Source organism: Bactrocera neohumeralis, chromosome 2, assembly GCF_024586455.1.
Source record: "Bactrocera neohumeralis isolate Rockhampton chromosome 2, APGP_CSIRO_Bneo_wtdbg2-racon-allhic-juicebox.fasta_v2, whole genome shotgun sequence".
Taxonomy (NCBI): domain Eukaryota; kingdom Metazoa; phylum Arthropoda; class Insecta; order Diptera; family Tephritidae; genus Bactrocera; species Bactrocera neohumeralis.
This window is the reverse complement of record NC_065919.1, coordinates 16294807-16319557: the sequence shown is the minus strand read 5'-3', so window position 1 is coordinate 16319557 and position 24751 is coordinate 16294807. Positions and strand designations below refer to the sequence as shown.

General features: G+C 31.6%; 5 protein-coding genes across 15 annotated transcripts in view; 3 read left to right on the top strand and 2 right to left on the bottom strand.

The window, feature by feature from the left end:
• Positions 1-3888, top strand: part of LOC126762754 (synapse-associated protein of 47 kDa) — a 92603-nt gene extending 88715 nt beyond the window's left edge. For 8 of the 11 annotated variants that reach the window (XM_050479774.1, XM_050479765.1, XM_050479794.1 and 5 more), the window contains 2 exons: positions 2632-2875; positions 3559-3888. In XM_050479774.1, the coding sequence (XP_050335731.1) occupies positions 2632-2875; positions 3559-3601 (287 nt within the window). In that variant the 3' untranslated portion in view covers positions 3602-3888. Of the gene's footprint in view, positions 1-324; positions 662-2631 lie in introns of those variants that run through there. The other 3 variants (XM_050479850.1, XM_050479828.1, XM_050479855.1) reach the window with 3 other exon arrangements.
• A 4190-nt stretch (positions 3889-8078) lies between these two features.
• On the bottom strand, positions 8079-10524 carry LOC126762851 (uncharacterized). Its single transcript, XM_050479896.1, has 2 exons — positions 10252-10524; positions 8079-10185 (listed from the first exon to the last, which is right to left on the bottom strand). Exon 2 carries the CDS (start codon positions 10168-10170, stop codon positions 9043-9045), a length of 1128 nt encoding a protein of 375 aa, XP_050335853.1. The 5' UTR covers positions 10171-10185; positions 10252-10524; the 3' UTR covers positions 8079-9042.
• Positions 10525-10797: 273 nt separating this feature from the next.
• Positions 10798-11514, top strand: LOC126762927 (uncharacterized). The gene is made up of 2 exons (XM_050479980.1): positions 10798-11009; positions 11072-11514. Exons 1-2 carry the CDS (start codon positions 10878-10880, stop codon positions 11342-11344), a joined length of 405 nt encoding a protein of 134 aa, XP_050335937.1. The 5' UTR covers positions 10798-10877; the 3' UTR covers positions 11345-11514.
• Positions 11507-12754, bottom strand: LOC126762888 (zinc finger CCHC domain-containing protein 10). Its single transcript, XM_050479937.1, has 2 exons — positions 12510-12754; positions 11507-12449 (listed from the first exon to the last, which is right to left on the bottom strand). The coding sequence occupies exons 1-2, from the start codon at positions 12581-12583 to the stop codon at positions 11921-11923; spliced, it is 603 nt and encodes a 200-aa protein (XP_050335894.1). The 5' UTR covers positions 12584-12754; the 3' UTR covers positions 11507-11920.
• A 517-nt stretch (positions 12755-13271) lies between these two features.
• Positions 13272-23626, top strand: LOC126762830 (uncharacterized). The gene is made up of 3 exons (XM_050479875.1): positions 13272-13992; positions 15665-16172; positions 18222-23626. Exons 1-3 carry the CDS (start codon positions 13870-13872, stop codon positions 18791-18793), a joined length of 1203 nt encoding a protein of 400 aa, XP_050335832.1. The 5' UTR covers positions 13272-13869; the 3' UTR covers positions 18794-23626.
• Positions 23627-24751: the final 1125 nt, after the last annotated feature.

The following is a 24751-nucleotide window of genomic DNA, read 5'->3' as shown; positions in this document are numbered from 1 at the left end:
AAATATTTTGTTAAATATTTCTTAATGACTCCAACACATATTAACAAAGCGTGTGGCAAGAACGGAAAGGATACCTACTAAAAGCAAAGCCTACCCACATATAACCCTTTAAGTACATAAAAGCACCAATAAAAGCTAAATTTATTATTTTAATTATTATTTTTATTATTTTTTATAATTTAAATGTATTTTAGTAAAAAAAAAAAATTATTTTATTTTTTATTTTATTATCAAATTAATACGAGTACTCAATTAGTTTAGTTAGTCTATTTACTTTTTCTATACTATTAGCGCTAATCATTTGATTTTTTTCTTTAAAACAAGATTACATTACAGTTACTGTACGCATACCAAAAAGAATACAAGTCTGCAATGGCCTTTGTCTAGGCTACGCGCAAAATCACTAGCAAAATATAGCATTTTAATTTAATTTCGAAGGTAAAAGCATTTTTATTTGTTTTTGCTTTATGCTAATAACAATTATCCAATGGGTGTTTGGTGAGAAGACGCATGTTGTTCCGTAAAGATAAACAATTGGTGCAAATGGCAAAAATTCTTTTTTAATCACAAAAACCTATGCATTTTTGGTGAAGTTCTCAATATATACTTATATCCAAATTCCTTTCTTGCTTAGCGCATCATATATTTTTATACATACATATATTTACAATATATATAAGTGCTATAGTTGTATGTTATATATATATAAATTTAAATAATTATGCTTAACACATTACTTAAATATACAGAAAAAAGTTTTAATTATTTTTATAACATATAAGAACATAAATTATGTTTAGCTATAGTAAAATAAAATTATATAATCAACATAAAATATTTTTTTAAAATGTTAAAGCTGAGAAAAATTTACTAAATCATCATTAAAAATTTATTTGGAAACTGAAAATTTATTAAAAACCACTTTTCTTTAAAAAAAAATTGTAGTAAAGTTCTATTGACGTTTATCTTTAACTACCTACTCCGCAGCTGCGCATATTTTTTAGATTATAAACTGTTTATTATTAAATTGTTACTACAATATTATTACTTTACACTTAAAGCCAGTGCTAATAAAGCGTCTTCGTTCGTTATGCCTTCCTAAAATTGAAAATCTTGCGCACATTTTTAGGTTAAGTCACCCCTTGACTCAAAATATTTGTTTTAGCGCTCTTGTTTTTTAAAGGATCTTTCTTATGGGCGCTAGAAAAGGCACAAAACATAAATAATGTACACATTTCTACAATTTTTTATTTTATAAATCACAAGTCTATGTGAATTTTAGATCAATATCGCAACAAAAGGGGTTGATAACCCTGTATGTATATACCCGAACTAGTCCGTCAGTTTTTGATCTGAAATTCTGCAAACGTTCTTTTCCGCCCAATTAGTTGCACATTTGTCGAAACCGCCGATATCGGACAGCTATAGCATATAGCTGTCATACAAACTAAACAATCCAAATCAAGTGCTTATATGGAAAACTTTTTTATTTGACGAGATATCTTTTCGAAATTTCGCGTGAATTATTTTTTGAGGTAGCGCTACAATATCCGTAGAAAGTTTTCAGATCAGACCACTATAACATATAGCTGTCATACAAACTGAACGATCAAAATCAAGTGCTTATATGGAAAACTTTTCTATATGACGAGATATCTTTTCGAAATTTTGCGTGAATTATTTTATGAAGTAGCGCTACAATATTCATAGAAATTATACAGATCGGACTACTAAAGCATATGGCTGTCATACAAACTGGTCGTTCCAACTTAAGTCCTTGTATGGAAAACTTTTTTATTTCACGAGATATCTTTACGAGATTTCGCATGAATTACTTTACGAGCTAGCGCCACAATATCTGTAGAAATTGTTCAGATCGGACCACTATAGCATATAGCTGTCATACAAACTGGCCGATCAAAATGAAGATAAATATGTTGTTATACCCTTTATGCTACAAAAAATGTACCTATGTAGGATATTAACGTTTTCGTACAGCCGTAATTAACATTTTTCTTGTTTTACATAAATATATCATAAATAAATAAGTAATATTAAAGTACGTAACTCTAAACTTAGCAAAATCACAAGCTTACGCGTATTAAATTTATAATAAACAAAACAACAAATATATAAAAAATTATTTTATAATAAACAAAAAGGCATAATTGTATGTGTTACAAATGTTAAATATATATGTATGTTGTGTACCATATATGTGAATGATCGGTAGGTGCCTAGCCACAGTTGAAAATTATTTAAATATATTTATCTATAAATACATATATATTTCTACTTGAATTAATTATGCTACATTAAATAATAATAAATATACTTCCAATCCATATACATATATATGTATTTACACGCACTTATTGCTATATATATGTATGTAGTATATACTATATGTTTATACAACAGTATACCTAGTAGAACGCGTTAATATATATTTATAACCTTCATTTATCCATATATATATATATGTATATATACATATGTATAAAATATAATGGTATAAAAATGGTAACTAACGTGATTTTCTCTCTTATTTTCCCCCCAAAACAAACTCATGCAAACTGCTAAATCAAAAACAACTTAATGCATACTCTATATGCACACGGGCACGCGCAGAAGAACAATGGGAAAAAGATCTGGAGGCTGAGTTAAAGGACTACGAAGTGGTAAGCGACACAACAGGCGGCACGACAACAGCTCACAGTCGTGACCGCGGTGGCGGCAGCGCCGACGCCGACAATACTGTTGATCGCAATGGCGATGACGACGAAATACCGACAATATCTAATCTGCGCACACGTTCAACAAACAACGATTGGGAGGAGTATGCCGATCTGATCGAAGATACCGATGATTTAAAGTAATTAAGAGCCTATATCGTAGCTTCTTCTAACTAAGTTCATACATACCTACATACATACATATAAACGTTCAATATAATTAATTGTCCTAAACCAATACCACCATCACCTACAACATTACATACATACGTACATATATAGATATTTATTAGCAATATGTGTACGGCCTTCGATCTGTCATTTATACATACATAAAAATGTATTGCTTATTTACCTAAACTTTAACTTAAACAAAAATTTTTCAATTACTACGCATACGTTTACTTGACTTACCATAATTGTACTTGTATTTGACGTGTAACATATAACATTTCTGGTTTTTCTTCTTTTCTCTCCTCTCACATACTTTTCCATACCTGACTTTTGCTATCGACGGCTTTACCGTTTACCGTTACTTTCTGACATTACCTACCTTTAATTTATTGTGTACCGTTAAAATGTTTTTGTTCGTACCCGATTGTAACTGTATTTTATGTTTTGTGGTTGTGTTTGTATTGGAAACTGTATTATTGCTGCCAATGAATTACACATTTAATGAATTATAATTATAAATCAATTAATTCATGACGTTATCATGTGTAATGCAAAACCAACAAATGTGAAAACAAAAAAAAACATATTGTACTAATATACATAATTGTTGATTTAAACAAATAAAATATAACACATTTACTTGGTATAGAACACTGAAGAGTTTAAAGCGGGTCATGCTGGGTTATCAATGAGCCGGAGAGTTCTTTACGATTTTTAGGTGTGATTTATTTTCATTTTTAAAAAGTTTTTAATGTAATCAATTTATACTTTACAGTTTGTTAAGTTTTTTTTTAATAGAATTTTTTTTATTTTTGTTTTTTGTTTGAAATTCCCAATAAATTAGAAATTATTAAATTTATAATTTCATATAATTTTTCGCATACTTTGTCATTTAATATTTGAGTTTACTTTGAAATTTTGAATTGTATTCAAGCCACTTTGCATATATATACATATATTAAATGTAAACAAATCAAAACTTGTTCTCAATTGTATTAATTATTATTATTAAATTTATTTTATGTTCGCATTTTTATTTCTTAATTAATGATTTATAATAAACAATTTATAGTACAATAAAAAAAATATTTTATGTTCTAATCATTTTTATTAATTTAATAATGAAAATATATATTTTTTTAAAAAATTTTTATCGATTAAGTATAAAATTTACTAAAATAGTATCAAAAAAATTTTTCTTTTTTTTTTAATTTTTGCATTATTATTATTAAATAATTAAATTCATTAAACAATTTATACTACATTAAAAAGTAAAAAAAAATATTTAAAATCAGTTTTGTAATTATGAAAATATTTATGTATACATACATACATATGTATATGCATATACATATATATTTTTTTTGATTTTTAGCACTGAAAACTAACATTTTATCAAAAAATTTTTTTTTTATTTAATTTTTTTAATAATTATAATAAATCAATTTATATTTATATTTAAAACAAAAAAAAAAATTAAAATCATTTTTACAAAATTTAATATGAAAATGTATATTTTTTAGTTTTAAATTATAAGGCACTGAAAACTAAAATTTTATCAAAGAATTTTTTATTTTTTAATTAAAAAATAATAGTTTTGAATTGAAAATAAAAATTAGAAACTATCATAACTTAAATTGAAAATTGTATTTTTATAGTGTATATTTTCATTTATATATTTTTTTAAAAAAAAATTCTAAAAAAAAATTTTTAATATTAGAAAACCATAACTTCCATCTTATAAATTCAATTGTATATTTTTATATATATTTTTTTCTAGTGTCTGTACATTCCCAATTTTTATATGTATACAAACATATGTATATCTTCTTAATATTTAAATTTTCAATTGGAAAAATAATATAAAAACTAGAAACCATTATAATTTTCATTTAAATAAAAATGTTTTCCATGTTTTCTTGGGTTTTTTTTTTTGTTATTGAATTCATTTGTAATGAAAAACAATATCATTACAAAAAAAAATAGTTTTTTTTTTTTTTATTATTTTTTTTTTTTTTTTTTTTTTTTTTTTTTTTGAAATTAAAGGAATGTTAGGCTTGAATTCAATTTTATATATCTATATATTTCTTTCTAATTATTTTTAGTTTTACTATTTTAGTTTTTTGTATTGAAAAGAATAAAACATTAAAAACATACACTACAATATATAAAACAGTTAAAAATATTTTTTAACAATTTTCTAAATTAAAAACAAATTCTAAAAGAAATTCTATTTATCTTAATTACAATGTTTCTAGTTTTATAATCTATAATTATGTATCTTCAACAATTTTTAAACGTAAAATTTTGTATGACTTGTATTGAACTGCTTGCGATTGCATTGGTGTTTTGACTAAAACGCATGATCCGTTATAATTTGAAGGGCACTAGTTAGCGCCAGTGTCTCAACCTCAGCTCCAAACATTCAACACACAAAATGCAAAAAGTATTTGTGGCAGACACAATTACCACAAATTTGTTATTGAAATTTAAGTAAATTGTTTGCAGAAGCGTAGGATATTGTACCGAAACATTTCCGTTCTGTACATGAAAAACTAGGAAACGGGTAACGATAATGGCAAATTAAATAGTAGTAACCGAGAAGACAACTGTACATCCAAAATACAACACGTACATAAAATAACTACAAGAAATACAAAATAAACAATACACTAAAACCAACAAAAACGTACTAAATTAAACACATATTATAAAAAAGGAAAAGCAAAAACAAATATTTATACATACATACATATATAAATGTATATGAATAGATTATATGTATACATATAAATATATGACATAACAGAATTTCTTGAGAACAACTAAGCCTAACAGCTGCTATGCATACAAAAATATACATACACACATATACATATACATAATTATGTTTATGTATAAGTAACTTGAAAAGGAAAAAAACAAAAACAAAAAAAAAGTTGTCATTAAAGTTCACCACGAGAGAGCTAAAAAAATTGGGAGAGTGCAAGCAAGAACAAGAAAAGTAGCAAATACTGCGAAATGCTTCAAAGGGAATAAACTGTTTTGTTAAACAAAATAAAAAACAAAATATTTATATATACACAATTAAAAAAGTAATTTAATAAAAATATAAAATACATATACACAAATTAATTGATAAAACACAAATTAAAAACAAAAACAAAAACAAAAAAAACATTGTTTAAATCGATATAAAGATGAATTAATGCATTTGAAATTAATGTGTAAAGAAATTTAAGACATATAGTAGAAAAAGATAAAAATAAAAATAAACAAATAATATATACATATAATATATATAAATAACTAATTAAAAGTAAAACAAATTATAAAAAAAAAAACAAAAACTATTTAAAGAAACAAACCAACAACAACACGTATGCAAACAATGCAAAAGCGTAAATGAGAAGTGAAAGTGTAAACAACCACAATATTATTATTATTATTATATAATTACTTATGTATAAACAGATTACAATTATTATAATTACTATTATGATTATTATGTATTATGCGAATTAAATAAAGATATTAATGATTATGACTACAAAAATTGTTTGGAAACTCGGGAGTTTATATGTATTTGCATAGACAAACAGTAAGTAAAGCAAGTAAGGAAGAGCTAAGTTTGGTTAAGGTGGAAAACATATACATACATATATACATAAATATATTGAGTAGTCGAAAAAGTCTTTTCGTATTTTGTCAATAGATGTCGTTGCAGTCGTGTATCTCCTGTGCTACCAATCACATTGTGTTATACCATATAGTTTTGGAAAGTTGCGATTTTAAGCATAAATAAAAAATTAAATTCGGAGAAGCTGAAAGAAAGTTGCAGGCGTTTAAAAATTAGGGAAAATAATTAAAAAATTTCGCTATATTTTGAAATTTTTGTATAAAAAAGGGAAGAATGCCACGCAAGCCACCCAAGAAATGTATGAATTTTACGGAGATAATGTTTATCAGTTCGTGTAGCACAACAATGAATCGCTCGCTTCTGGAAAATTTGAAATTTCGATTTACACTGATAAAAGTTTTATACTGATGGAATAATGTCTCTAGCAGAAAAATGGCTAAAAGTGGTCCACCAAAATGGTACATATTTGTTTATTTATAAATATAAAAAAATACGAAACGACTTTTTCGACTATCCAAGATATGAGACCCTACTCAATTTGTTTCAGGTGATAGAAACAACTGTTAGGAATAGAATTGTGCAAAATTTCATTAAGATCACCTCACTAGTTTGTGAGAAATCGCAAGCATCGATTTTAAAAACGTTGTTTCTAGAAAAACACGATCAAAGATTGAAGTAGCCAACCGTTCTAGCATGACGGGCCGCTTTATCAAGGATTCTATCTCCTAAACTTTTATTGGATTGCCTTGAAACTCTAGGAAAATATTAAATATAGACCTATCATAGCATTTAAAAAAAAATAAATAATTTTTTTTTTGATATTTTAAAATTTTTAAAAATTTACCTTTTAATTAATTATAAAAATAAAATTATTTTTGATCTATTCGATATAGCAGGATTGCGATTTTTTAAATTAAAATTTTGAGATTAAATTAAATTCATTATTTACAATTTATTTTTTTATCCAAGATTTAAATCTATGAATAAAAATTAAAATTTTAATCAACGATTTTAAGCATAAAAACTTAAAATCCAGTTAATGTAATGCTAAGAATTTTTAATTTTATTTTAAAATCAAATACAGAATTAAAAATTAATGATATATTATATAAATTGCTTGGTTGAGTAAGTTTGCCGACCAGTGCGCTAGAGCATTAAAGACAGAGCATCCTGTTTCCACGACAGTCGGGTCTATGGCATCGGAACTGACCCGGATTTTTTATCTGGTTAAGGACTGTCAACTCGGCAGAATTCTGCCGCTACAACAACAACAATATCAGTGAAAATAATGTATCTGTGCAAGCTGTAGTTCAAAATGAAAAATATTTTAATACAATTTACTTTTCTTAATTTTTTAATTCGGAATTAGGGAATAAAATTTAAAATCATGTTTAATTAAGAATTCCGTAATTTCAAGAAAAATATTTCATTCAAATATTATTTTATTTTTATATGCGTAATTTGCAACGCTGGTTTATTTTGATAAAAATAAAAGTTATAAATATTTTGTTAAATAAAAAACAGGTCCCTTTATGGTTAATACTTTTCGTACAAATGCATTTATTGTTAAAATTTTAAATAAATAAACCAATATAACTTTGCGTGTGTGTTCTATTTTAAGAACTTTTAAATCAAAAATTATTTAAATGTATAGAAATTATATACGTAAATACAATACTATTTAAATTTAAACATAAAGTGCGGAAAGGCCGTCGTTGTACATTAAAATAATCAAAACAGGGTTGGAACGCAGTTATTTCGGCGTTTGGCTCGGTAAGTAGTAGTAGGTCAATATTAATATATAATCCAAATTCGTTCGATGTACGTGCATAGAGTCCACAATTTTACAAAATAAGCCATAAATGATTTTATATTTACAATTGTTGCTTTTTATTTTTATTACATTTTCAAAGTGATTCACAATTAATTTCTTTTTAAGTCGTGACATAATTGTAAACTGCATATGTCTAATATAATAAATTGAACCAAAATGAACGTTAGGCTAACTACAGTTGAATAACTATAATAAATATTTGAGTAAAATATAAGCAAAGATATAATTATTTGTCTAAAACAGATAAAATCTATCTTTAGCTTATCTAAATTACTTGTTATTGTGATTGCAAATATGTATTCATTCAACTTTAGTTCATCTAGCGTTCATTTCAGCACAAGCACCTCAACACCATTTGTTAGCGATGATGTTCAATAACTTTATCACGTTTATACTTTATACAAATAATGCCACTAGTTGAGTAATAAAAAATATAACATTTCTTTTAAATTTTTTGTTAATTCTCTCAGCACATTTTTTAAATTATTTTGCCGTTTTCATATGGATGCATTTTATTTACATACATTATAAGGAATGCTCGCCTTTCGTTCAATTATGATTTATTCTATTATCAGGCAATCAATTTAGTGCTACAATGTGTATCTATCATTAAGATTCATAAATAAATTTGTTCTAAAATTCGCCGGCGGAATATCACTTTATTGAAATTTTCGTTCAAACTCTGTAAAGGGACCCATACTAGAGCGCATCACAGGCGGTTGCCGTATATTATATTCAAAATTACTTTTGTATTGCTGTCGATTGTATTCTATGGCTTTCAATTCTCTGGGCGGTTGTGCATTAAAATCTTGCAGTTGTTGTGTGGCTGTCATTCTTTTTTTCATAAATGCATCCTTCCAAATCATTGCTAGCAATATATAAAATCCACCAATAATTTTATTTATCGCCTCTATTACTTTTAGTATGATTGGTGTCATAACATGCGTAAAGCGGGTGAATTCAAACATAAAACGCAATGCAAAAGTACCTAAATACTTGATAGCCACAACACTGCCGGTCAACAGAGAGATCACAACTAAGCCCAGAAATTGCAGGAAATCCTTTATATTATCTTTGTTTATATCATTCGACATAAAATCATATACTGAATGTTTTATGGTTGTACCCCAGTTGCGTACAATATTAACGAAGTCTTCATAACCGATTTGTAGCACTTCCGGTTGTATTACTATAGGACCACTCAACATATCCTCGCTAAGCTTTGGCGCATTATTTAATGCATTTACTGAATTGTCTGTTGTGAAGGGCAATTTTGAAGCATCTTTAGCGTACATTAGCGTAGACGTTGATATTTGAGTTCTTTCAATGAGTGAATCAGCTTCTACATTGCGCACAACATTTAACTTTAATATCACTTCATTCCTTCGAAAGCGTATGCTTTTTATACTGAACCAATAATGGCCAAATGCAACTTCCTGTAGTTGTACCCATATATGTGTATCGAGTGTATTCTTTTTAGGTGTTACTCCCATAAAAGCACCGTGCGTTATGCCAATCCATACCTGTGGTGAATGTTGGTAAAAAATTTGTAATTTACTTCTAATGTCTAGCAATAAAAGCTCCAAATCACGTTCCCCACGATGTAGATCAACTATATCTCTGTAGCCCGCTACAGAATCCACGAAACGACGTTCTTCATAGTAGCCGCGAAAGAATCTAGATTTCAACAATTTTTTGCAAAGTGCTTGTAATGCCTCTTCTTGTGGAGTCATATACGTCGAGGTCATACTACTACTTTGTTGAAGCAATGCTTCTTGTTCTGTCATTGCTTGAAACTGTATCTAAATAAAGACGGTACTGTGATTAGCGTCCCTAATGCTGATCTAAAGATTTTATTTTCTACCTACCTTCGCTTTTATATCTAAAAATTCAACCAGCAATTTTGTTAATCCAATAAATTGTTGGACTTTGATTCTCGTATTGTTCGTCACCTTATACTTTTGTTGTCGGCTAGAGCTTGTTTTATTATTTATTTAACTTTCTAATATGCATTTAATGCTTTAGTTGATCTTCAGTATATTTTGAAAATTAGATTTTACAGCACAAGGCGAAATTTTATTAGTTGTACTCGAATTTTGTTTGGTTTAATGCGAGAATATATTTTAATATGAATGAATTAAGCAGCTGTTTATTAGTGTTGCCATTATTTATAAGAGAATATTTCAAAACGTCAAACGAAAAAGGGGAAACTTTTCAAAGTTTACTGAAATTTTTTAAATAAAATATTTTTTTGTTATAGATAGTATGATAACCAACCACGATATACTTTATTATATTTATTTAGTATTACATTTTGGTGAGTGTTAGTAAGTTAAAATTAAATAAATCTAAATGTTTGCAGTATATTTTGTATGGCAATGCTGTTTAGCCTTTGGAAGAGATGAGAGACGTCTTCATTGTAAACAGAAAATGACCAGAAAAAGAGAATAGAGTTCAAAACAATATCGTTGCTCGATTAAATTAATGTTTTAAAATGGGAAGACACTCGAATGCAAGTATTGTAAACAATACAAAAATACAAAAGGAACAGCTGCAGCTCTGCAAGATTCAAAAAGAGCTGGAAACCATACTGGGAAGAGTTAATGAAGCCATAAACGAACTGAAAGTAAGTAAAATTCAATTAAAGTGTTGAATTTATATATTTAACTAACTATTTTAACATGATAGGTAGAAGAATTACAGTTAAAAGCAGGAGCAGCAGCAGCTTTAAGTGAAAATATGCAAGCAGCAAATCTAAATAATCCAAGCGAACAAGAGCAGCCCAGCACCAGTTCGCAAGCCAGTTTATTACTCGCTCAATTGCCACATAACATGACATGCGAACCACCAGCCCAGGATAACGCGCAAATCGATGCAGTTATTATTAATAAACAGATTATATATTTAAACACAGCATCATGTAACAATAACATAGAAGAAGAGGAGGACGACGACGTTTAGTATTAACTTGGTAGATCAAGTCAATGAAATTACAGTAAATTGAAGGCTAAGTTCGAGTTCTTCCGAAATACTTACACATTTTTATTACACGTGCACATACAATTTGTGATTGATTCAATTACGTATATATTTCAATATTTATATAAATAATATCTTCTTGAATATGCAAATTCGTTTTTTTCTATTTATTTAGCTGATGTTTACTAAGTTGAATAATGTAATATCTAACATTGTGAGATTTCAACCTAAATAAAGATACATACACACATTTATAGTTTGAAACAATAAGGGAAGAAATGAAATCATTTGGAGTGTATGTATACAAGTAGTTTAAAGTTGGATAATTATACATCAATTATTATAGTAATTTTTATCCGGTATAATCTATGGTTTTAAGGAAAACCATATAACTGAAATATCCTGCAAGTTTACTGTGTGACTAAATAATTGTTTACCTATATAAATACATCTGTATGATCAGAACAATATAACATCAGTGTTTTGCATTACCAACTTATACTACTAAAGCTAATTATGGTTCTTCTCAGAATATGTCTTGTCTTGTTAATGTTTCAATCAAATGTCATCATCACTGGATGAACTAGAGGTGCGTCGGCTTCTTTTCTTTTTTGGTGCCTCATCGGAGCTGGATGAGTCGCTTGAATCGCTCGAATTACTTGTGCCTGATTCGCTAGAATCACTGCCAGAACCGGTATCACTACTATCACTATCACTATCTGAATCTGAAGAACTGCTATCACTAGAAGAATCTTCGTCTGAATCCGACGAACTACTATGGTTTGAGCCTGAGGAAGATTGTGTGTCTGAATTTGATCCCTTCGATGCATTGCCTGCTGAAGATCCGGAAGAAGTTCGTGTACGCTTTGAACGCTTTGCTTTTGCCGATTTTGTTAATGCGCTAGTTGTGCCACTGTCATTACTTTCAGTGTTTACTTTTTCAGCCAGGCGCTTTTTAAGTTGTTTGGTACGTGAACTCCGATGCACATATTTACGTTTCTCTTTACATTCATAAGACCAGTGCCCAAGTTGTAAGCATTTCTGACAACGTACACCATTTGGGAAAGCAGCCGCCAGTGTGGCATTACTAAAAGAAACAATTTAATTTATTATAAACTCATTATATATGAAACAACGTGTAACTTACCGCTTTTTTATAGAAAGTTTACGAGCAGCAAGACCAACAAGCGTCATTTGTATGCTTTTTAGGTGCATTGACATTCCCTATCACACAAGGGTATTTTCTCACAGTATTTTTATGCACGCAAAATGAAAATAGTTTCGTCTATATATGTTAAACAAATTTATAGAAATGAAATATACAAAACATTGATATGTCGATGCTTTTATTTATTTTTTGCAGCCTTGCCTAAGTGCAAACAGTGTTGCCATTACTGCATGAAAAGTGTAAATTATTTTCGATTAATAATCGTTTATCGATACTAAATAATGTAGACTTCTATATACTTGATATCTGCAAATGCGATTGACTATTGAAAAAAGAAAATTAGAAGTATTTGCAATAAACAATTGCTAAAGTAAATAAAATACATATAAATAATAAAAAACTGGCAACTATTTTATTTGAAGCGTGTTGCTAAAGAAATATTGACATTGTAAAAATGTATCATAAAATCTTTAGCCGAAAAATTAAGCATTTTTATGTTTTTTCTATAACTGTATGACTATATAGATATATATGACGTCACTAATTTTTATCAGTAATTATCGTGTTTTTCATTGCTATTTTCCTTTTTCAACGCGTATTTTTTTCGCACTTTCCTTGTATCATATTTCTCCTCACATGCTACAAAGTAAACAACAAAACATAAAAAACAATTGCACTGTTTATTTTGCAATTTGCTTCTCTTTTGAAGAACTCCTTTACCATTTCTGTTTTTCTCCTTAATTCACAGAACACACAAGCAAATGTTACCCTCTTTGTTTTTGTCATACAACGAAGGTGCCTGCGGTCTATGTTTGTTTTTGTTTACTTCGGTGCTTGCGAAAGCGGTGTGCATAATAACAAGAATCGGAACAAGGACGTAAATGGCGAAAAATCAATAAATGGACACGGCAAAAAGCAACAGCAGCAGCATCAATCGCAGCGGAAGAAATAATGGCAAAATGTCCTTTCACCCACACGCATACACAAACACATGTAAATATTTGGCAAGTGCAAGTGGTCTATTCATTCACTTTAGTTCCTGCGACAGTTGGCATGCAGTTAAAATATACCGAAACGGATATAAAGAATTTGGGTGTGTTAAATTTGTAAGTGATGGTTGCAAATGTATTTAATAATCAATAGAAAATACCTACGGTTCGATAAATAATTTATAAAATGTGTGGAAAATATTCAAATTTGAAAGAAGAGTTATTATAAAATAGAGAAAAAAGTGTTTAAATAATATTTATTATATTTTGAAATTAATATTGTGAAACTTATTTTCATAATTAATTAATAATTCGCGCAGAAGAGCCTAAGAATTGTGTTTTGAGCGATAATGGTTAGTAAAAGTGCAGTAAGTGGCGAGGAACGCCCTGTTTTTATTCCACCTCGAAAGCGACAGACATCGAAAAAAGTGAATGGCGCACAAAACTATGTGGACCACATAGTTAATGTACAGGTAGGATTTTATTACATATACAAAAATAGTTTCAAATAAAGTTCGCATTTACTTTATAGTGAACATTTTATAATTTTTTTCTTAACTTTTCGAATTTGTTCGCTTTCGTGTGTACGTGTGAGTGTGTGACTGTGTGTGTGAAGCAATACTAATGCAAACATGAAAGTAGGGTAAAAGTAGCTAACTGACATCGACTCCGACATTGTAAAGTGCATTTTCAGCTCGACTTTTGCTTTCGTTGCAGACAAAGAGAAATTACACAGTACAATTCTGACTAATGTGTGGTTGGATTATGAATGCTATACTATAAATTACAGTAACAAAAAGTGCTTAGTTCGAAAACCGTCGAGCTTAGATTTCCTCGAAGATTTTTAGACTGAGATTTAGGATAGCATAAAATGAGTATGTACGGAGAGAGGAGGTTCAGAACCAGAGTAATGACCTCCTATGTACCGTAGGGTGCATTGTTGGCCTCTCGTATGGAGTCGCGGTGCAGTGCGCGAGCTTGATATAGATTACACTGCCGTAGAGGCACAGTACATGGTCTACCATGGTCCATTTTACTGTGCGAATATATCTTCAGGGCTTGAGGCTCCTAACACTCGGTGGCAGGGAGTTGGACTTGAAGTCATGCTGGAGCTCACACCGCTGCATCTAGTGATTAAACAGATAGCGAAACATACCATGCCGCTAATGGTAACAGAGGGTTTCAGGAAGATAATGTAGTGTCAAAAAATGAAGGTCCTAAGGCCCTGGTTCTTCTTCCAAGGAACGGCGTTACAAGGAGGATTAACTTTACAAAGAAATTAAAATTTAATTACTCTAGGCAGTAAGGCGGAGTGGAATGACTCCACGCTCGACATACTGCTGAGAGGCAGCACTATCCAGTGGTACATTTTCAAGCAGAAGTTTTTGCTCAATCTCCGTCGCAACTATCGCAACCAGCGTATCGCCATAATTAACGACTGTCAAGCGGCACTAAAGGCGATCTCAGCGTATGAGGTTAAATCGCTTTCAGTTAAGGAGTGTATAGGAAGGCTGAACCGCCTATCAATGTGCAACCGGGCTCAGGCAGCACTTGCCCAACATGGGCATATCCTTTTGAGCAAAGTGCCCGTTCTGTGACATGGAACAGGAAACCCCGGAACACCTAACTCTGGATTGTACCATGTGTAATATAGGGGTGGGCACAATATACCGTAAGTCGCAGTGCAAAACCTCAATTTTTACTATCTATCTATCTCGTGGTCTACTCCCTATGTGTCTTAAGGCCTAAGCAAGTCAGAACATGGCTCCATCCATTGCATGCATTACACCTAACCGAGGTGGAGCCTTTTAGCGCAGACGCAGCAGAAAAAATCCTCCAGGCCCGGGTTGACATTAGCACAAGTCAGGAGGATACGGAGCAACCCTAACGTAGAACCGGCTGTCGTAGAACAATTAATATTTTCATAAAGTCACCTCGTCAAATAAAAACGTTTTGCATAACAGGCCGATAACGGCGTCCGCGACAAACGAACACTTTCTTACTTTAGTACATTCACATTTTGACCCAAACATAGCTGTTAATAATCGATATTCGAGATTGTTTGCATAAAACACACCAAATATATATAATAACAATTTTATTTTTTACAAACCTTATTTTGTATATTTTCTCTTCAACTTCCAGAATCGACAAAAACTCTCCCCTTCTAACCCGGCACTTGATGAGGACTTACTTAAAACATCATTGATATTGAAAAACAAACAACCACTGCCACAAATACCAGGAGCACAAAGCAATGGGGACGCTGTCGATAACCAGTCGACACACAAATCTACACAATCCGTGGATAATATTTATGAGGATGATAATGAATTACAGAACTTCGAAAGCGTTTCACAGGGCACAAAATCGACAAATCGCCATGAAAGCAGCACAGTTACGCCGAGCAGTTACTCAGAGAGTAGTTTGGACGCAAAATCGCACGATTGTCTTAGTAATCGCTCTTCGTCGAAGAAACGTGTAAATATACGCACCGATCCGTCGCATATACGCAGCCAGCGGGAATCGCCGGAAATAACCAACTATGAAGATCTGGAATCAGGTGAAACGAGCGTTTTGAATGTTGATATGCATAGTTTGGAGCGGTATAATACGAGAAGGTCAATGGATAGTAACTATCTGACTATGACAGGTAAGTTGTAAGAGAGCGAGCTGCTAAACTCTTCATTTTAAATTTTTACATCATTGGTCGAAAGAGTTATTGCTCAAGTAGCACAGATCTAATTTTAGATCTTGTAGCTTTGTCTAGATTTCACTACATTGCGCTCAAAAGCAGTATAAACTTCTTATCTTATGGGTGCCAAATGCCTTTTTCGTTGATGTCTTGTCAGCTCTTACAATAACTACAATCGCAATAAACGTTAATTTTTTATTGTGTTTGATTAGTTTTCCTTAAAGAAAATAGTCACATTTACCGTCATAATCGGCCGTTCTACATCCGGTGTCGTGATGCTGAGTCGAATCTCAGACCCACACGCGCTGGTTTACCTCAAGGCAAAATCTGGCGCTGTGCTCTATTCTGTCCACGGCTGACCTCCCTATGATTAACTATGACTCCACAATTACGGCAACCTATGCGGATAACCCTGCCACTAAGGTCAAAATTTCATCTCAGTCTAAAGAACAAGCTACTTATACCACTGTAGGCCAAAATAAGACCAATAATAAGACTTTTTAATTTATATTTCACGCGAAAATCCATTCGTCGAAATATTTTTTTTCTAGGGTGGTATGACTGTCAGTGGCATCTGTGCCAAATGCCATATCAAAATAATCAGTGTTTAGTATACGCTTGTCTTTCTGAAGTACATAAAGTGCATTCGGCGATTTTTTGATTTTTTCAATGAAAACCATTTTGCAAGATAATTTGGACCAAAGAAAAGTGAAAGTACATAGTTCAACAATCACAAAATTTTTCGAAAAAACAGCGTCGCGTTAACGTCCGTGAAATAATGCTTTCCGATTACCAGGTTGTAATGAAATATATTATTACTAACGATGAGGCTTGAAGCTATGCTTACGACCCGGAATCAGACGATCAGTCGGCCGAATATCGCAGCAATGGTGAGCTGAAGACGAAACTACGTCAAAGCTGGTAAAGAATCAGGTTATGTTGACAGTTTTCTTCGATTATTGACCGACAAAACTGTCAACAAGGAATGCTATTTGAGTGTTATGCGTCGCTTGCGGGAAGCTATTCGTAAAAAGAGGACGGGATTATGGGCCGTCAACTTTTGTGTTTTGCACGACGATTAAGCACCGTCTCATACTGCATACTTCGTGAGTTTCTCGCCAAATTTTCAACCATTATCATGCTGCAACCACCGTATTCGCCTGATTTAGTTCCTTGTGACTTCTGGCTATGCGGCAAACTCAAATGACCGCTCCGGGGAAACCGTTTTGAGTCAATTGAAGACATTAAACGTGAATCGCTGGGCGCATTGAAGGTCATTAAGGAAATTGAGTTTAACAACTGTTTCGAGGATTGGAAAAAACGTTGGCACAAGTGTATTGGGGCCAAGGGGGATCACTTTGAGAGGGACTACATAGAGTTTTAAGAATAAATTAAGAATTTTAAAATTATGAACAAAGTCTTACTAGTTTTTGCTCATAGTTGTATATACATACATAAGTCAGTACTCAGACCGATCTGGTCATATGTGATTCAAATCTAGAGAAGCTCAACTGATTCAAAATTTAAAATTATTCAAGGCTTTCAAAATAAAGTTCTTCGATTGTGTTGGAAATTATGTCCTCCATCCAGACTTATAAATGCCCACTATAAAAGAAAATTTTGGAAAATTTAGTAGTCGTTACCCCTCTGGATTGCAGAACTATGTTAACGGACTTGCTTTGCAACTGCTGGATAATGGTCAACAATGTAGGAGACTAAGAGAAACCTTTCATTAGATCTACCCTTACGATTCAATAGATCTCTTTTTCATTTATGTAAAATATTTTTTATTGTTTTTGTCAGCAAATTTAATCATTATCATTTAAGTAAGGAGACAGATTCTAAATAAAACTGAATATTATATAAAAACAAAAAAAAAACACATTTACTTTTTCACCCCTAAATATTTGTAAACCTAGTTGGGATGCTAACAGTCTCTCTTGACTCACGAAACATTGTTGTGCTTCATAAAATAATATGATTTTTTCTATCATCTTTCCAACCCAGGTACAATTAAACGTGGCCGCAAAAAGGGTCAAAGCGTCGATTTACAAATCAATATCAGTCGTGAGGAATTGGAGCAGATCAATGCAGTTGCGGCCGCTGCACAAGTGAATAAGAAGCAAAACTTATGTTGCACCTGTACACCGAAAACTGGTTTACATATCCTAATTCTGTCGTTAATATGTCTTCCATTCATAACTGTAATCTCAAGCATTTATTCATTTTATATCGGCACATTAACCTGGTATAATATGTTCAACTACTTCAATGAGGAGAAATCGTGTATATATAAATTTTTTATGTCACCTATACTAATACTCGCCTATCCCGTCGGCATACTCGTGTGCACACTGGGTCTAGGCCTCTATTCGGGCATCGCACAATTGAGTTTGCAGCTTAATAGTTGGTTAAATGAGGTAGCCGATATTGAGAAGGGCTTCTACGGTTGGTTATGCTCATTTCTACATCTCTCCGACTGTAGTCCGTACGAGGTCGTCATACTAATGGATATACAACCAACACACGATGTGCCACGTGTACATGTAAATACCTCAACGGAAGAGCTATCGCTCTAAGCGCCCAAAGATTGCAAAATGAAGAATATGCCTACATAGTACATAATGCCTATGTACACGTATGTATAAGTGTATGTATTTACAACTCAAGAGTGAACACAAACCGTCGAAAGGATAGTGATATAAGATAATTATTGTAGCAGCAAGAGAATCGTAATTTTTTTTGGCTAGAAAGTGAACGAAGTGGTGATTCGGCATTTTATCAGGTGATAATAAAAACAAACGTAATATTTTGGAAATATACTATTCAAACACTGTAAGATTTAATGAACTATTTGTTTAATATAGTTTGCATAATAGTGTACAAACTAATTTTTAATGTACGCATGGGACGCACATTTAAGAAATACTTCATTAAAACAAAAATACAGTTATTAAAGAAAGAGAACGGATAAGGGAGAGCTTAGTATCATACATTCTACATTGTAGAATCGCTTATTGTTAAGAGTGTAAAGCAAATTTCTTATACTTAAACTTCCGAACTTTTTTAGGTATTGTGACGTATAATAAGACTTTTATAAGGTATGTAGTTAATTTTTCTAAATCACTATATATAAAAAACATTACAAATGTAGACATTTAGGTTAGGTTAAACCAAAAAGGTCAGCGTAGAGACTCACACTCTTACATAAATCGTAAACCGGTAATCAGTGCTTGTTATGATAACCATAAGTGGACAACTAAAGGGTGATCCATTTAAAGGTTCCCTACTTTTTTTAAGGAAAAACACAGAAACTTCAAACTTTATGGGAAATATTTTTAATCATTCGAGAGAACATTCTTTGGTATTTATTTTTTGAAGATTATCTCTTTCAAATGTTGGCCGCAGCTACATCTCAGATGGTCCATTCGTTGAGTCCAATTTTCGATGACTCGTTCTCGTATTTCGATTGGTAACTGGCGAATGTTTTGCTCCAAGGACTGAATCGAAGCGGGATTTTCCATATAGACTTTAGACTTTACATATACCGTGAGGAAAAAACGGTGTAATGTTACACGATCTTGGTGACCAATGGGTTCGCCCAAAATGCGAAATTAACTGCTCACGGAAGTGTTCTTTCAATAAATCCATTGATTGATCATTTTTGAAGATATATGGTCCGTTGATTTCACCAACCCAAAAACCACATGTTTTCATTCTGGATGAAATGGTAGCTCTGGAATTTTGATTTTTTACATACCACACCCATTGAGCCAGAAATGAACCTAATCACTGAACAAAATTTGGCCCATAGAGCGAAGCTCTATTCAGTTCTTGAACAAGCTATATTTATACGCTTTCAATTTAAGATCAACGATTTGTAAACGTTGTTCAGGCGTAAGTCTTCCAGAATGAAATGCCAAACAATGCTTGGATCACACATTACCATAATAGGTAGCGATTGGGTGAGCTAAAATGTAACTGTAAGATTCTCTTCGAAAACGCAGTGAATGATTTTCAATAATATTGTGAGCCGTGATGTCCTTCAACGTCAGTTTGAACAGAATTAGAAAATAATTACGATCAGTGAACAGAATCGTAAAGCGAACCTCAAATTGTTAGTCGTCAGCACCTGTGGAAAAGACAAACCGACGTTTATGGGAGCTTGCTAGGCAATAAGCTGACCGGTCTTAATATGATCAACACTTTCATCGATTACCTCCCGTTTATTGACGTCCTTAGAGTCAAACCAACCAGAGCAAAACAAGCGTTGAGTTGCTCTGCAAACTCAGTGTGACCCCCACGTAACTATCTTTGGATACTGCTCTAGCTTTAACTGTACTTTTCCACAAAAAACTCAGATTTAATGAACTTATGACCTACATGCAAAAAGTCCCGGCATATTAAACTTTTGTTCTTCATCAAAGAGTTCACGTCTGACACTAACTACTTCTTTTTATGTCTTACAAAACCAACTCACCTAACACCTGTCTACCTGTCGTCTCATCTGGTCGATGTAACACGTTCCTTGGTCCATCCGTTAAAAAATCTCGGTGACAATTGATTGACACTCCTCTCCAAACAGGCTTTAAACACACTGTTACAATTACATCAAGTAGTCGAATATGTATACAGTAGGCAATCTATTCACAAGAGAAAAATATATCGAATCTACTTGGTTTGGAGAACTCATAAGCCTCGTAAAGCTAAAAAGATAAAATGTATAATATTTCCCAATCAACTTCTACATATGTACATGCTATCACTTTTATACGTACTATAACATTGTATTTTCATTGGAATAACCCACATTTTGTTTTGACAAGTGCTTTGGGCTTTATTGTTGCCCGTAGTCGAACAAATCTTTTTATGAGGAGCTCTGTCTTATATGCAAGTAAGTTTGTTGCTATTATTGAGCGGCTTATAAACTTCAGAGTTGAAGGTTTCACTTTGCTTCTCGATTATCAATAATTTTTGCTCTACCGCATTCAGAAGTGAGCCCACAATCCTTTGGTTGGTCACACCCTCTCCGCGTCACTCCTTATATGACATATTAAATCAAATATATCTTTCTTAATCAAACGCTTAATTTTCTTTTCTCTTGACGGGAAATTTTGATTTATCTATTAGTAACACTGAAAATTGATTGGGGATTACACTTTAGAGCAAGTCAGGGAGCTAAGAAAATGGAATAATCGTGTGTGAGGGATACGTTCTACGTATCATTCTGTATAACATTTTTAGGGATCATAAAAATTTGTTAGTCAGTTTTTGAGATATCCAATTGAAATCTAATACGTAGGCGTATTTTGATATTCTATTGTTCATTTGTCAAAATCGGTCAGATCGGACAGCTATATCACATTTATCTCATATATCTTAAAGTTGCGACCACAGACTCCGAATATCGGTTGTAAATTTTAATAATTTCGACTCATTGTTGAATCGTATAACTTTCCATGATGTAATGGCAAACCTTACTGAAGAGAAATGTCAAAAGAGCGGGAGAAATATGGCGTCGTTTGCTGTCCCTATCACTCTACTTTTGTAGGGCCCTATTGAAAACCCCTATATAAGCGACCCTTCAGATTTTTTAAATATCTGCTTAAAAATAGCTGGCTCGAAACTGGTTTTAGACCCATAGCCTCTTCAGGGGTTACATGGATTTCCTCGGGTAAAAAACAGCCTTTTTCTAACAGATTTTTCTCATACAAAAAATGAAATATTTTATTCGAATTTTTTATTGTTACAAACATACACTATTAACAAAGAAATTCTGAAATTTTTGAAAAAAAAAAATTTTAAACTAGCCATTGCTACGCCATTTCCCTTGACTCCTCGGAAAAAAGATGCGCTCGCGTTGGCTGGATAACTCATTATAAGATCATCTAAAGTGAAAAAATTCGTGTTTTAATTAAAAAAATAAATATTGGTTTTTTGCAGACAGTTTTGCAAAGAAATTAAAATTTCAGTGAAAATTTTGCGACATTTTTTTCCAAATAATTGTAACCGGAAAAAAAATTCCTTCGTCCAAGTCTTTAAGAATTGTTTCTTAAAGACCTGTGTAAAATTTCATGAAGATGGGTTGAGTAGTTCTAGAGAAATCTTCCCAACCGACTTCAAAAACACAATTTCGAGAAAAACGCGTTTAAAACGGCGCTCTTAACCTATCTAGCCTCGAGCGCACGAATTCTCAAGGCTATATCTCCGAAACTATTACTCGTATCAACTTGAAAATTTAGAACAATATTCTAGAGGTGTTTTAGAATTTAATAAGATAATAAAAAAAATATTTTTTGAAACCTGCAAACTCATTAAGCAAAATTTTTCAGAATGATTCGTAGAAAAAACCCTCACATATTCGATTTTATGGAGCAAAAATCGACTCGCTCCATTGTACATAGCTTCAAGGGTAGTCAGCCTATTTACCTATGTATGTAACTCTGATGATTGTGTTACCTCGTCTAGAAATATTTCAAATTTCGAATAGTACAAATTGGTTGTTCTTATGTATATGTCTTGAACATTATATAAATTTTAAATAATTCTTTTTAATATCTTAGAAAATAATGCGATATAAAAATACTATATATGCTTAGAAACCGAATTGCTTTTTGATAATCTAACAGGTGGTCTTTTGCGCCTATTAAATTGCTACCAAAATGCTAAGTAACTTTTTTTTAAACGACGCAATTTTATTAATTTACTGTGCAATATAAATTTTCTAACACGATTTCGATACAAATCGAAAGATTAAAGTGAGTGGCAAAATATAAATAGTATATTCATTTAATTAAGTGGCATATTATCAGCAACTTGATGAACTTAAAGTGCATTTTGGACACATTCCTTTTTTCAAGTAGCGCAGATATATACGTAATGCTACTGCATTTTATTATAATAGAAATCATATATTTGTATATACACATACACAAGCGAACAAAAGCATTTATTTTCAGCAAAAATATAGATTTAAGTGTAATTAAGATAACTTGAGTGCGAATTAAGTATTGAAAACTAAATAATTATGTGATAAAAAACATTACTTACTATTTGCTGCTTTTAAAAATTATACAAACGCCATTTAAATTAAAAAGAAAAAAAAATTATAAAATCCCCGTCGACTGTACTGCATTTATTGTTCATGAAATTAATGACTACCCAAGTACTTATTGTAATAATTTAAAGCGTCAGTAATTGTACAATGAGATTCGATTCAACAATAATCAGTATGAAATGTGCGAGTTTTCATTTTAAATTGGTAGTTTTTTACTAAAATATAGTGCTATGCATTTTTAACAATCCAGAATTGTGGAATTATGTAATTCAATGTTCGACTTGTGAACGAAATGTATGCCAAAAAAAAGATAAATCTTCGAAGAAATATCAATAAATCTTAATGAAACTATGCATTTTATTTAGCGTTTTATTTAAAGTTATTATTGATGTAAAAAATAAATAAGTAATAAACAAATAAATAAAAATAAATTTTGCGCCAAGAGCAAATACATAGATTTAACTGAAGACAAACCCACTGAACTCTTCACCAATTAACGTTAGCATTAGCATTAGCGGTTCCGATCTTGGTACGAATGTTGCTCTCAAATATTACACATTGCGACAAAAAATACGCGGAAATTATAATTAAATTCCCCGGGTAAATAATATTTAAAAAAAATGTACTTTCCTAAGTTGCCAAATATGAGCGCGATCTGTCAACTAGTTTGTTTACAGCAGCTGCTTAAGTCGGTACACTTCATTTGCGTTGCGATTTTAACAATGGATAAAAATATCGAACAAGGAATTTGTCTCAAATTTTGTATTTTTAAACAAATTTAGTAAGTGGAAGCGTTTCGAATGTTGGAAAAAGCTTTTGGTGATTCAAAAACACCAGCCGGTCGAGAGGTCGTTGAAGACATGACACGTTCTGGGCGACCTTCGACCTCTTCAACTGATGAAAATATTAAAAAATCGACATCTCTTGCGTCTCCGTTCGAATGATTTTGGTGGATATTTTGGATATAAAATGCGTTCTTGTTCGACTCGTCCCGATAAAGCTGAATTTATTTCAAAAATACTACCGTAATCCGATCCCACACTCATGGAGAGCATTATAACCGCCGATGAGACATGGGTTTATGAGATTGATATGCAAAAACGTCCCCAATCATCGGAATGGAAGGAAAAAAAATGAGCTGAAACCAAAAAAATCACACCAAAGTCGCTCAAAAATCAAGGTGATGCTCATTGTTTTTTCGTTATTTGTGGTTTGGTGCATCATGAATTTGTATCGGAGGGGCAGACGGTTAACAAGAATTTCTATTTGGCCGTATTGAGGCGTTTGCGTGAGAACATCCGTCTAAAAAGGCCAGAATTGTGAAAGAACAATGCATGGATTTTCCATCGAACGATTGTGACCGAATTTATAATCATCGTTGATCAATCACCGTATTCACCAGATTTGGCTCTGCGTGTTTTCTTCTTGTTCTTCAAACTGAAATTGCCGCTCCGTGGAACCCGTTTTCAGTCGATCGAAA

Excerpts from the sequence above, each read along its gene's own strand:
- LOC126762830 (XM_050479875.1), top strand. The coding sequence starts at position 13,870 with ATGGTTAGTAAAAGTGCAGTAAGTGGCGAGGAACGCCCTGTTTTTATT. Across the intron at positions 13,993-15,664 it reads ACCACATAGTTAATGTACAG|AATCGACAAAAACTCTCCCC; the intron begins GTAGGATTTTAT and ends TTCAACTTCCAG. Across the intron at positions 16,173-18,221 it reads TAACTATCTGACTATGACAG|GTACAATTAAACGTGGCCGC; the intron begins GTAAGTTGTAAG and ends TTTCCAACCCAG.
- LOC126762888 (XM_050479937.1), bottom strand. The coding sequence starts at position 12,583 with ATGTCAATGCACCTAAAAAGCATACAAATGACGCTTGTTGGTCTTGCT. Across the intron at positions 12,450-12,509 it reads AAACTTTCTATAAAAAAGCG|TAATGCCACACTGGCGGCTG; the intron begins GTAAGTTACACG and ends TGTTTCTTTTAG.
- LOC126762927 (XM_050479980.1), top strand. The coding sequence starts at position 10,878 with ATGGGAAGACACTCGAATGCAAGTATTGTAAACAATACAAAAATACAA. Across the intron at positions 11,010-11,071 it reads AAGCCATAAACGAACTGAAA|GTAGAAGAATTACAGTTAAA; the intron begins GTAAGTAAAATT and ends TTAACATGATAG.
- LOC126762851 (XM_050479896.1), bottom strand. The coding sequence starts at position 10,170 with ATGACAGAACAAGAAGCATTGCTTCAACAAAGTAGTAGTATGACCTCG.